The 12,607-nt window shown below is 40.3% G+C and overlaps 1 protein-coding gene across 1 annotated transcript in view; it reads left to right on the top strand.

Annotated features, from left to right (window-relative positions):
• The first annotated feature begins 124 nt into the window (after positions 1 to 124).
• Positions 125 to 12,607, top strand: part of LOC132999511 (inter-alpha-trypsin inhibitor heavy chain H3-like) — a 39,401-nt gene continuing 26,918 nt past the window's right edge. The window contains exons 1-15 of the mRNA XM_061069200.1: positions 125 to 231; positions 1,552 to 1,712; positions 1,852 to 1,956; positions 2,287 to 2,449; positions 2,543 to 2,653; positions 3,391 to 3,519; positions 3,653 to 3,772; positions 7,592 to 7,760; positions 7,833 to 7,943; positions 8,134 to 8,315; positions 8,669 to 8,848; positions 9,074 to 9,183; positions 9,437 to 9,675; positions 10,153 to 10,179; positions 10,659 to 10,679. Coding sequence (XP_060925183.1) covers positions 160 to 231; positions 1,552 to 1,712; positions 1,852 to 1,956; positions 2,287 to 2,449; positions 2,543 to 2,653; positions 3,391 to 3,519; positions 3,653 to 3,772; positions 7,592 to 7,760; positions 7,833 to 7,943; positions 8,134 to 8,315; positions 8,669 to 8,848; positions 9,074 to 9,183; positions 9,437 to 9,675; positions 10,153 to 10,179; positions 10,659 to 10,679 — 1,900 coding nt within the window. The 5' untranslated portion in view covers positions 125 to 159. The remainder of the gene's footprint in view (positions 232 to 1,551; positions 1,713 to 1,851; positions 1,957 to 2,286; positions 2,450 to 2,542; positions 2,654 to 3,390; positions 3,520 to 3,652; positions 3,773 to 7,591; positions 7,761 to 7,832; positions 7,944 to 8,133; positions 8,316 to 8,668; positions 8,849 to 9,073; positions 9,184 to 9,436; positions 9,676 to 10,152; positions 10,180 to 10,658; positions 10,680 to 12,607) is intronic.

Raw genomic sequence — 12,607 nt, 5'->3', positions numbered from 1 at the left:
CAACCGCATTTCCCATAATGCACCTCAGTAACATCATTGGCATCATCTTTAGTTAGTTTTAATCATTAAACAGCAGTTTGCACAGGCTTAGTTATTACTCCCTGTGGCGAGTAAACAGAACCTCTATGAGTCTATTTGATTGTGGTGGGTGAGGTTATCATGGAGAGAGCTGTGTTTAAAGTCACCTCTTTGCTGCTGCTGCTGGCTTTGGTTACTACTCTGCCAACCAAGGTAAGTTTACAAAACCTTCTAGACAGAGACAGAATCGCACTGCCAGGAAGAATTTTTCAAATATATACATCTAGAATTGCATTTGACAGACAGTTATAACATCTGTTTACAGTTATAACACAGTGTGACAATGTGAGACTGCCTCTGATAAACATCAGTTTCAAGACCTGCTGGCTCTCTACCTTCAATGTTGTTTGATATTGTGTATGTGTGTGTGTGTGAGTGTGTTTTTGAACTTACTTTATCATGTTGTAGGGACATAAATATGTTGACCTATTATACAGTTAAGGACTCATCTCCCTCCTGCAGACCAGGAACAGACTCCCTATACATTCAAATCTTTAAATCTTGGTGTCAAGGAAAATTCTTAAATCTAAAGTGGCTGATCTATAGGATTGGTCTAAATCGGGGACATGAAGGGGCCACAATTTACAGAGAGATTTCTTGTTTAGTGTTAGCTCAATAGCCTTGAACAAAGCCAATCATTTTTTAATATAGTCTGACAATGGTTACTTTTTAAACAAATTGTGGACTTAAAAAAAGTATAGAAAATAAAAAAGTCTGGACAGTTATATTTATTGTACACTACAGGGGCACTTCAGGGCCCAATCAGATTCAAACTGGGGCCAGTGACCCCCCTGGTCCCGCTCCTGGATCTACTCCTGTTATGAATAGGTCAGTGTGATGTAAATGTTGTGTGCGCAACTCTGAAAGTATGCACACATACACACATACACACATACACACACAGACACACACACATACACCCACAGACACACAAAGTCATTGGTTGTGAAATCAAAATGAAAAATAAGGAGAATGGGGAGTTTCTCAAAATAAGATATTTATTTGTCCCAAACACATGCACAGACATGCACAAGCACACTCATGCAAGGAGGGAAATTTAACCTCTGCTTTTAACCCATCTGGTGCAGGACACACAGAGCAGTGAGCAGCCATGTACGGCGCCCGGGGAGCAGATGTTGGGGGAGCAAGGTGCCTTGCTCAGGGGCACTAGACAGGGTAGGGAGAATCCTCTTGGATTTTTGGACAGATCAATCCAGGTTCGTCTTTTTGTAGTTTCTCCGTGGAGTCGAAACAGAGACGAACCAGAGACCTTTTCTGCCCATAGTCCAAGTTTCTGCCACAGACCAATGAGATCACAGTGATGCCTCCCACCATTACCCTGTTTTTCACCATCATCTGATCTTTGGTCAGTTAGTCAACACTACAGTCTATGGTCAACACCCAGAGATCAATGCAGCCTTGTAAAGAAAACACACACTCACATTGTGCAATGTGTCCGCCACATTTGTTTAGGAGGACTGGGATATCTACAGCTTTCACATCAACTCCAAAGTGACCAGTCGTTATGCCACCACTGTCATTACAAGCCGTGTGGCCAATCGCATGGACGAGTACAAGGAAATAGAGTTCCATGTCCGGATTCCCAATAATGCCTTCATCAGTAATTTCGTAATGTATGTGACGCAAAAATGACCGGTGGATATTTGCAGGCATCTATCTGCACATGAGGAATTACACATTGAATACCATTAAACAAATAAAACAAATGAAAAGTTTGTGTATGAAATGGAAATCTTCCCTGTTCTTCCTCAGGTGTATTGATGGGAAGCGGTACACTGGTGCTGTGAAAGGAAAGGAGCAAGCTCAGCAAGAGTACACTCAGGCTGTGTCCCGTGGCCAGAGCGCTGGGATTGTCAGGTGCACAGATCCATATTCATACATACACATTCATTGAGTTTTATAGTCTTATTGAAGTGGGTTTAATGTTGTATTTTAGACCATTGTGTGAACTTTGGGACTTTTCTTGAAAAAAAAAAAAATTCTTACAAAAGCTAGTTTCACATCTTCCAGCCTATTAAATCTCTTTATGAATCAATCTGAGAAGGAGAAGTCGCTCCTTAGTTCACATTTTCAAAAGTCATACCAATGAAGTGTCACAAGAAAACATTATTTCTTTTAAAAGGGTCTAAGCTCCACAGGGAGATGGGGATCACTGCTCTAACACTGTGATTATTGTCTGTGCTGCAGATCTGTAGGGAGGACCCTGGAGGAATTTAAGACTTCTGTGACTGTGGCTCCTCACAAAAAGGTGACCTTTGAACTCACATTCGAGGAGCTGCTGACACGCAGGTTCGGCCATTACAAGCTGCAAATCCATGCTCGCCCCATGCAGCCTGTCAAAGACTTCAAGGTGTGTCTTTACAGTGGTCATCTGGGAAAACAATACTGGGGCAATAACATCTTATAGAACCTTTAACTTTTTTTATTTCATTTTTAATGTCAGGTGGATGTGCATATTCATGAGGAAGCCGGCATCAGTTTCATTAACGTTGAAGGAGGACTGAGCACCAAGGACCTGGCTGATGCCATCACCAAAACACTTGAAGATAAAGAGGTATAGCAGTCAGGGAAATGCTGATTTGTGTTTAAAGGGTCAGGGTGTAAAATTACATCTAGTGGTGAAGTTGCATTTTGCAGCTGAAGATCCCTCACCTCAACCTCCCGTTCCAAGTATGAAAGAGAAACTGTGGAAGACTTCAGTTGTCATAAAAACTCAAAAGGTGTTTAATTTATCCTGTTTGAACTACTTTAACAAACATGGCGGCCTCCTTAGAGAGAACCCGCTCCAGATCTAAACAGTAAGTATTTGAATATAAAGGCCACATTCTAGAATAAAGAAGACAACTATTCGTACAATTTAGATTTTATGTTCAATTTCTGCTTATTGATCCCTTTCAACTATGTCTTACACACTGGACCTTTAACTGAATTGCAATTGTAAGATTTAGAAGTTTATTATTTATATATTTGCACATTCAGATATTAACATTTGTATCTTCAACAATAATGTGTTGAATCTGCTTCTGTTTTTTTACCTCACATTTACCTCAGTCTAGTCCCCACTAGAAGTGTTGTTGTGGGGACGATGACTGTGGAGAACTGTTAATACTGTTTGAAATACTGGCTTATTGCTAATCCTTTTGGTCCTACACCTAGTATCATTCATCTATTATTACACACAGTATATCTCACGTAAAAACTGTATTTCTCACCAACAATAACAATGAATCTATTCAAATTTGATGGTCTTTCCGGTTGATGAAACCTATTATTGATTCTCCCTGTTTACAGGCTTGGGTGTATTTCTACCCCACCGAGGACAAACAGAAAACATGTGACAGGTGTGGAGAGCAGGGTATGAATGGAGATCTGGTTATTGTGTACGATGTGAACAGAAACGCCTTGATTGGAGACATTGAGGTACATTGATTTGTAAGGAATTTAATTAATTGATCAGCATTTAGCATTGATGGCTAAAAGCAATACTTGCTTTCTAAAATGTGTATTTTGTCTACAGTCTTTTCTTACCTCTAACTCTCTTCCTACTCCCCAGAGAAGTTTGGATGGGCACTTTGTTCATCACTTCGCTCCATCCCCTCTTACCCGAATATCCAAGAACGTCGTCTTCATTATTGATCAAAGTGGCTCCATGAAAGGCACAAAAATTCAACAGGTACAAAAGGTTTAAATGCCCTTTGTCTTGGCAAAATGTTTTCAAGTTGTCTGTCCATATGTCCCGTTCTTGTGAACTAAATATCTCAAGAGCACCTTCAGGGAGTTCACAAAGGTCGAAGGTCTCAGTAACTCTGACCTCACAAATCAAATATTTTGCATTGTGAACCCGATATCTCCGGACCACCCTGAGCGAATACTTTCACATTTTGCACAAACATTGACTTGGTTTCCTGGATTAGCTGATTGACCTTGTTGGCCAAAGGTCAAAGGTCACCATGGCTAACTCAGAGTCTGAGAAAATAATCTATGCAGACTGATAATGCACTGGGTGGCGGAAACATACAACAACAGCATAGTACTTTAACATGTGTACCTAACATTTGCGGGTACATTACATTTCCAGACGATCCAATCCAGTAACATATTTAGTTCAAAACCCATTATTATATCAAAGAATACCCACAGACTGCTGTTGCGTCATCTCAGAGCAGCCAGCAGCTCTGTGTAACCTTTGATGTATTTCCCCTCATAACTCCCGTTTGCTTGTAAACACAGCCGATTTCTTGATTTCAAAATGGCGGCGGCACTCTTAGCTTTAGATTGACAGCTCACTTGACCCATGCGAGCTGACATGGGTTGTCCACAGCCTACAATAGCCGACGAGAGACCTTGTTCAAGGACAGTGCTTGCCCCTCTTGCCCCTGTCGTGTAAAGACTGAGCCAATTCCAACCGATTGTTCTGAAGACTGACTTTTCGTTTAGACAATGGAACTCCAACATGTAGATGTGACGCGTCACGGTGGAAAGTTGAGGCACAGCAAGGAAAGCCACGTAAAGACGAACAGCTGTGCGAAAAAGGCAAAGAAGTATGGGGTGCCGTTTGAAAAGCAGCTCACGCTGAAAATAACAGCAACATTTTGTCACATTTAGCTTCAAACCATGTTTAAAAAACTGGTGTGAATTTTTGAGAGTCACTTTTTTGCACATTTACAACAATATTTGTCAACTTAGAGATATTTTAAATATTTAAATCCAAATGTTAAATGTTACACTTAAATGTTAAATCTAAATGCTAAATCTAAATCTAAATCTAAATGTTAAATTTATATCTAAATGTTAAATTTAAATCTAAATGTTAAATCTAAATCTAAATGTTAAATTTAAATCTAAATGTTAAATCTAAATGTTAAATTTAAATCTAATTCTTAAATTTAAATCTAAATGTTAAATCTGAATCTAAATAAAAATGTTAAATCTAAATGTTAAATCTAAATATAAATGTTAAATCTAAATTTAAATCTAAATGTTTAATCTAAATTTAAATCTAAATGTTTAATCTAAATGTTAAATTTAAATCTAAATGTTAAATCTAAATATAAATATAAATGTTAAATCTAAATGTTTCGGGTGAAACTAAATATTTAGCTAATATGCAAATTCAAATGCCGGTTACAGGAAGTAGTAACAAAATAAAAGCTCGAGGAAGTTAAAGTGTGTTTATTACGGAGCCCCCCAGGGGACACGGGGGAAAATGAGGACAGCAAAATGACTTTTGCGAGATCCCGAGAAAGTTTAGGACAATGTACATCCGGGTATCTCATAATAATGACATATTAAGTCATTATTATGAGATACGGGTTGTGGGCGGGGGGCCACAGAGCAGGGAAGTCGAGGCTGAGCGGCTGCGGGGACAGCCGCCCTACTCGCGGAAGTGGGCGACTGTGCATCGATACAGAGACATAACAGGATCGATCCATGTTTTCTGCTCTGTTCATTGTCTTAGCGATGTGCTGCCGCTGAATCATTATAACCAGCGCTGCTCCAGCATCAGAATAGATGCTCATTAAAAGTCCGGTCGCCCTGTGTGTGTCTGTGTCTGCTTCCGCCTCACTTCCCTCTGTCCCGCGCTCGCTTTACACTTTAACAATAAACACCAGCGCTGATCACAAGTTATTAGGACACGTACAGGACTGATGTTTACTTTGTGTTTGTTTGAGCTCATGAAACACATGTTTAAACACCGTGTGCACGTAGTCCCCCGCTCCACACAACACGAGACATAACGTGACGCGCAGTCAGGACTGACAGCGTTAAAGTGACGGAGCGATCCGAAGTCATGATCGGTTATCATCGGATAATAACTAAAAATTACATGTGATTATCAGTTTTAGTGAAGAGGAACAGAGACAAGCATACATCCCCCCAACACACACACACACAAACGCACACAGCCCACACACACACACACAGTCTCCCATGACAGACCCTGCAGTCAGTATCTCATTGTTATGAGATAGTATGAGATCATAACATCAGTCCTGTAGGTGTCCTAATAACTTGTGATCAGCGCTGGTGTTTATTGTTAAAGTGTAAAGTGAGCGGGGGACAGAGGGACGTGAGGCGGAAGCAGACACAGACACACACACAGGACTTCGCTAAGACTTCCTCGAGCTTTTATTTTGTTACTACTTCCTGTAACCGGCATTTGAATTTGCATATTAGCTAAATATTTAGTTTCACCCGAAACATTTAGATTTAACATTTAGATTTAGATTTAACATTTAGATTTAAATTTAACATTTAGATTTAAATTTAACATTTAGATTTAACATTTAGATTTAGATTTAGATTTAACATTTAGATTTAGATTTAACATTTAGATTTAAATTTAACATTTAGATTTAAATTTAACATTTAGATTTAGATTAAGCATTTAGATTTAACATTTAACATTTAAGTGTTACATTTAACATTTGGATTTAAATATTTAAAATATCTCCAAGTTGACAAACATTGTTGTAAATGTGCAAAAAAGTGACTCTCAAAAATTCACACCAGTTTTTTAAACATGGTTTGAAGCTAAATGTGACAAAATGTTGCTGTTATTTTCAGCGTGAGCTGCTTGACAAACGGCACCCCATAATTAAGTGCTGTTTTGGTCGTGTTTTGTGTATGGCCCTCTGTTTCACTGTGAGTCTTTTTGATTTATGCTTCTCCGACAGCTGTACGTTGAAAAAACAATTCACCGTCAAACAGTAGGTGGCGCAACGGAAGACGAGCTCCGAGAAGCCTACCCCATTTGTGCGTAGAAGAAGTCAACGTTTGTTTTTAATAACCTCCTCACGGCTTTCCTCCCACACAGTTAACGATGGCAACTAACAGAATTAAATAAAGTGGAATTAAAGTCGTGACAGCGGGTTTTGCGCTGTTACCATCGCAGTTAGCATGGTGGCTGGCACGCTAGCGCCGTTATGAATGTTCGTTATAACCGTATGTGACCCTACACATATGCCGTGCTCTAACCAGCCACCGTCAGACAACTCCGCTGGCTTCACACACTTGTCACATTAATCGTAGAATCGTAGTTGTGTTTGGGTTTATTGTGATATAGGAAATGAAACGGGAACTTTGAGGTCCGGATATGATGTTGTTCCGAAATGCTGTCGTTAGCGGACCAATCATAGACAAGGGCTGTCCCTAGGCTCTCCGAAATGTTTTTAGTTGGAAAAATCAGAGGTGAATGGAAGGCTCTCCGAGGTGCTCGGAGTGGGCATTTCTCTGTCCGTTTCAGTTCGGGACAGCCAAAACGGAGAAGCATATATCGGCCTTAAGAAGGATCCACCCGTTGGAGCCTTCAATGCTCTGGGATGAAAAGACACATTTGTCAGCTGTATTTAAAGGACAGCCATGTCGCATCACCATCTGTGTTTAAAAAGCAGCCTCTGAAGGATGCAGCTCCTGAATTGACAAACATCTATGACACTATTTACTTAAATCAAAGTTTTATTGAACAAATTATGTTTTATCTGTTTCTCAGACGAGATCAGCATTACTCCATATCTTGAGTGACCTGGCAGGAGACGACTACTTTGGTCTCATCACCTTTGACCACGAAATCTTTCACTGGAAACGAGAACTTGTTCAGGCCAGCCAGGAAAACCTGGGTAGTGCAAAGGAATTTGTAAAGCCTATAAACGATAGAGGAGGTGAGGTTTTGCCAATTAATATGTTTATTTTGGGATGCAATTCATTTGACAGCAGCATGACAGGGATTTTAGCCACGGACATTAACCTGGCAGTGTTGGAAGGAGCCCGTATGCTGAATGCAAATCCGAGAGAAGGTTCAGCATCGATCCTGATACTTCTCACTGACGGACGCCCAGTTGGAGGTAATAATAAAACACACTTGCACAAATCCTTAAAGAATATTAAAATATTTTGACATTTTGATATAATTAACAATTAAGTCTATAAAATGTATTTATGTACGCACTGTAACCTCTTACTCACCCTACATAGTTGTTTGGTTGCACTGTTTCAGGGTACTTTTTACTTGCCACACTTCATGTATCTTTGCAGGTGTGACAGATCTGGGAAGAATAAAGTCAAATGTAAAGGAGGCCATTGCAGGCAAATTCCCACTCTACTGTCTTGGTTTTGGTTTTGATGTCGACTTTGAGTTCCTGAAGACGATGTCGCTGCAGAACGATGGTGTGGCGCGGCGGATCTATGACGAGTCTGATGCTGATATACAGCTGAGGGTATTTTCCACTGCTGAGGCTTCCTGCACATTTTGAATATTCCGTTTACCATGTGATTTCTGACATTTTCATTGATAAGTGGATGATTGTATCAAATTCAATTGATGTAGCCGTCCTGAACAACTGCCCTTTGCTCAAGTAGGTTTCTCTACAAAAAAGTTCAGTTTCATTTTGTAGTGAAAGGTGTATATTATGCATATTTTATTTATTTAATTTTGTTTATTTAATTTGATTTCATTGCCTTTTTCATTATTTTCTATACTTGTGTATGTTCTCTTGTCTACCTCATTCTGACCATCTGCTGCTTTCTTATCTTGGTTGAAACATATTGTGACCACATTGTGTTTCAACAGGATTTCTATGTAGAGGTGGCCACTTCTCTCCTGACAGATGTGACAATGACATATTTGGGTGGGACCAATTTAACCCAGACAAACTTCAGCCAGTATTATGATGGCTCTGAGATCGTGGTGGCCGGTCAGATCCCTGACAACAACGTTGAAACCTTTATTCCACAAGTTGTGGCCATCTCTGTAAGCATCGATCCACACTGCACATCTGCTGGAATCTTTTTTATCTTCGAGTATTCAGATATAATGAACTGTTCAGTGTCTATTGCACCTAAACTTATTTTAATGTTTGGTTTGACTTTAATCATACATGTGTTCCTTGGATGTCTAGAATAGCGCCATTGAAATTAAATTCATTATTATAATTTATTAATACTCTTGAGAAAGTTCCTATTTATACTTTGACAGCGGAATGGCAAGGTGACATTTTCGGAAACAAACTTCGCTGGAATATTGTCTAACGACCACATCCAGAGGGTTTGGGCCTACCTCACAGTCAAACAGCTTCTGGAGAAAGAGTGAGTTTGATGTCAGCCATCTTTTTGTCCTTATGTTTGTTATCAGTCATCGATTGAATGACTGCAAACCTTATATTTCTATAAAACCACTTAAATGTTGACTCACCTAATAGTTATAAGTACTGGAAAGCACTCATTATTTCCCCAGAGACCAAGCCAACGAACTGAGAAACAATGTAATTGTTTAACAAATTGTTTTTGATTCATTGTCAGATGATCAAATGTCAGCTTGTTTAAAACATATGTGACACAGGCTGCTGTGGTGCGAACCGGAGGAGGACAAGGTGAAGGAGGAGGCCTTGAAGCTGTCGCTGAAGTACAGCTTTGTGACCCCACTTACATCCATGGTGGTGACCAAGCCTCAAGGAGAGAGCACAGATGTGCTCCATAAACCAAAGGAAGGTGGGACAGACACAAACCCGCAGAGGGGTTCTCAAAGAGGTTCTGCAGGAGGTTATGGAGGAGGATATTCTCATAGCGTTCACATTCCAGGTAAGCAACTAACCTGAGCAAAATAAACACATTGCAAAATCGTCAGGGCACTCTGTTATACCAAGCTAGAGATATCTGCTTTAATTGGCATCAGATGGTGCAATTACAATACACAAATTCAGTTATTGCATATTGAGTTTGTGGATATATTGATAGATCAACTTTGTCAGTATTCATCAATATAAATATTTAAGCCTGAAAATGCAGTTAATGAATTAATTAACAATAATTAACAACTTGATTGTTTTATGAGTAGGAATTGTTATTGTGTTTTTTGATTTCAAACGAGGCAGTGAAATAATTGAGCTTTTAGAGACACAAAGCTACACAATTATGTGGCTGAGGGAAAAAGAATGCACAGGGAAAAACACTGACAAAAACGCAGGTAGCAGGAAGAAAAAAGAAACAAAAAACTAACAACTTGCTTCAACCGATCGAATTGCCTCTTTCATGTAATAATTTCTTTCTGTTTTACAGCACTTTATCCTATGCACACTGGAGCAGGTATGTACACACAGTAGCTCCATGCACGGCTTTGACTCACCCATAGAAATATGAGAGGCATGACACGATTGATCAATATGCAGGATTATTTACCTGATATACATTTTTCAAAATAAAACGTAGTCTCAATTAGAACATTTACAACCTTCTGTCCAGATCATTCCCTCCTGTAAATGTCTTGCCCTTGTGGAATCTGAGCATAAACCCAAATATCTGTTGGATGATTTTGAATCCCAGCCAGAAAGTTAAATCAAAACCCATATCAAAAAAATGTTAATACCTTGCAGATATTTCAAGTCACTTTGAAAACTTTTTGCTTTAACCTTGCAAAAATATTTAAATATTTTGTGTTTTACTAAAAACCTTTGATTTATCAGATGGATGATGTGGCCTTGGGAGGAGTATTTCAAAGTGACCCCATCTTAACATTATGTTTTCATCTTGTCCCATTTTTCTTCCTGGAAATCGTTTTGTTGAAGCTGGTCATATCAACCAACACGGTATGTAAAAACAATGCATGCAGTTTGTACAATTGCACTGTTCACATGTTACCACCCTGTGTGTGTCATTGCCTTGTGAAATTAAAAAGGAAAATAAAGGATATGGGAAGTTTCTGCACCCGGACCAGGTATTTTTGGAAGGATATTTGATGATGGGAGATCACTATCAGAGTTGTTCAGTTACATGGACGTTGTGGAGCAACTTTATATCGGTGACATGTACGTGTGTCTTTATGCTTCAATCAGCATGGGCTGAGATGGATGTACTGTGTGAGTAACTGGTGCTCTGGCCAATGTCATGATTCCCTCCCTTTATGACCCAAAGCGAGAGCTGTTTCTCCACGATAATACAATTGCTGTACAATATAGCACTTGATAGCTCTCTGTTTTATCAATGATGTTCTGTGCTTCATCAGACTCTTTTGGTTTAGTCCGTTAGCTGGTTGTGAAGAATTATCTCAGGTTCTTGTTTCCTAAGACAAGGAGGTTGTGTTTTCATTGCTGTTTGTCAGTCTATTAGCAGGATGACGTAAAAAACACTGAAGCAATTTTTAGAAACTGGTAGAGTGGCGTATGGGCGAAAGAGGAACGCATAAGCTTTTGGAATGGATTCAATTCAAAGGGGACAATCCAGGATTATTTTCCTTTTCACTTTCTGAGATAGGTGTTTTTTGGGGTGAATTTGTGTGAATCTGTCAAGGAATAATGCAGGAAACTTTATGAAAAAAATGTGTCAAATAGCACTAGGGTTGGTAATGAATAATTGAATATTCGATTATTCGTCATTAAAAATGAATTCACATAAAAATCCAAGCCTAATGAATAATCCAGTCCCACGCATTATGAGAACAACATCTTCCGGTATCTTGCGCGAGCGTGACTTCTTACAGCAGTTGAGTGTAACGGGTGCTTAATCCCCATCAGATATCTTAACGGATTATTAGTTCAGGTCAGTGATGTGTACTGTGATGGCCCAGCCTGTCAGCCGTGCCACACATGGCTGAGGACAGCCAGGCAGAGGCAATCCAGAGGCGTGGTGTTGGAGGGGCGGTACTACCCCAGGGGATCCTCCTGGAGAGCTCTTTCCCTCCCAGGTGTCTCTTGTTGTCTCTCACAGGTGGACTGAGTCAAGAGGCAATCAGGAGCCCTTTAAAAACCAGAGGAAATGGGACCAGAGTCTCTTGAGCCACTGAGGGAGTAGGAACCAGACGCTTTCAAAAGGAGTCTCAGGGTAAGAGGCCAACGGCCTGCCTGTTTGTCAGATGAAGAGGATTAACTGCTGTCTTTCTCTCTCATCAGGAAGAGCCCGCTGGAGCCCCAGACCCCAACTGCCAGACCGGCAAAGCTATTTGATTTATCTTTATGCGCCCTCCTCCCTTTTCCCTATCAGTTGTAAATAAACGCCTAATTTCGATTTACCACACACCCCCGTGTCTGACTGCTCTGTTTCCAGTTTGCATACCCACTGTTCTCCTCTTGCAAGGCCGGGCTCCCACATATGGTGGAGAATGCGGGCAGACTGAGTCTTCGCTATCAGTGGGTATACAGAGTTGGAATAGAGCACGTCTGATTGGAAGAGAAGGTCAACCATGGAAGAGATCCTGAGAGCCATTCTGGACTCCCAAGCCACTCTGCAGACAGCTGTGGTAGAGCTGTGTAGAGCAACAGGAAAAACGGAAGAGCGGAAACCAAGAGAGGTGCTGACTAAACTGACGCAAGATGATGATGTCGAGACCTATCTTACGCTGTTTGAAAGGACAGCAACGAGAGAGAAATGGCCAAAAGCAGAATGGGCGAACATCCTTATGCCTTTCCTGACTGGCGAAGCTCAGAAAGCCTGTCGAGATCTTTCAGCTGCAGAGGCTGTGAGTTATGATAAGGTAAAGACTGCCATCCTAGGCCAATATGGACTTAGCCTCCCCGCCAAA

Source organism: Limanda limanda, chromosome 4 (assembly GCF_963576545.1).
Source record: "Limanda limanda chromosome 4, fLimLim1.1, whole genome shotgun sequence".
Classification (NCBI taxonomy): Eukaryota; Metazoa; Chordata; class Actinopteri; order Pleuronectiformes; family Pleuronectidae; genus Limanda; species Limanda limanda.
This window is presented reverse-complemented; position numbering and strand designations above follow the sequence as displayed.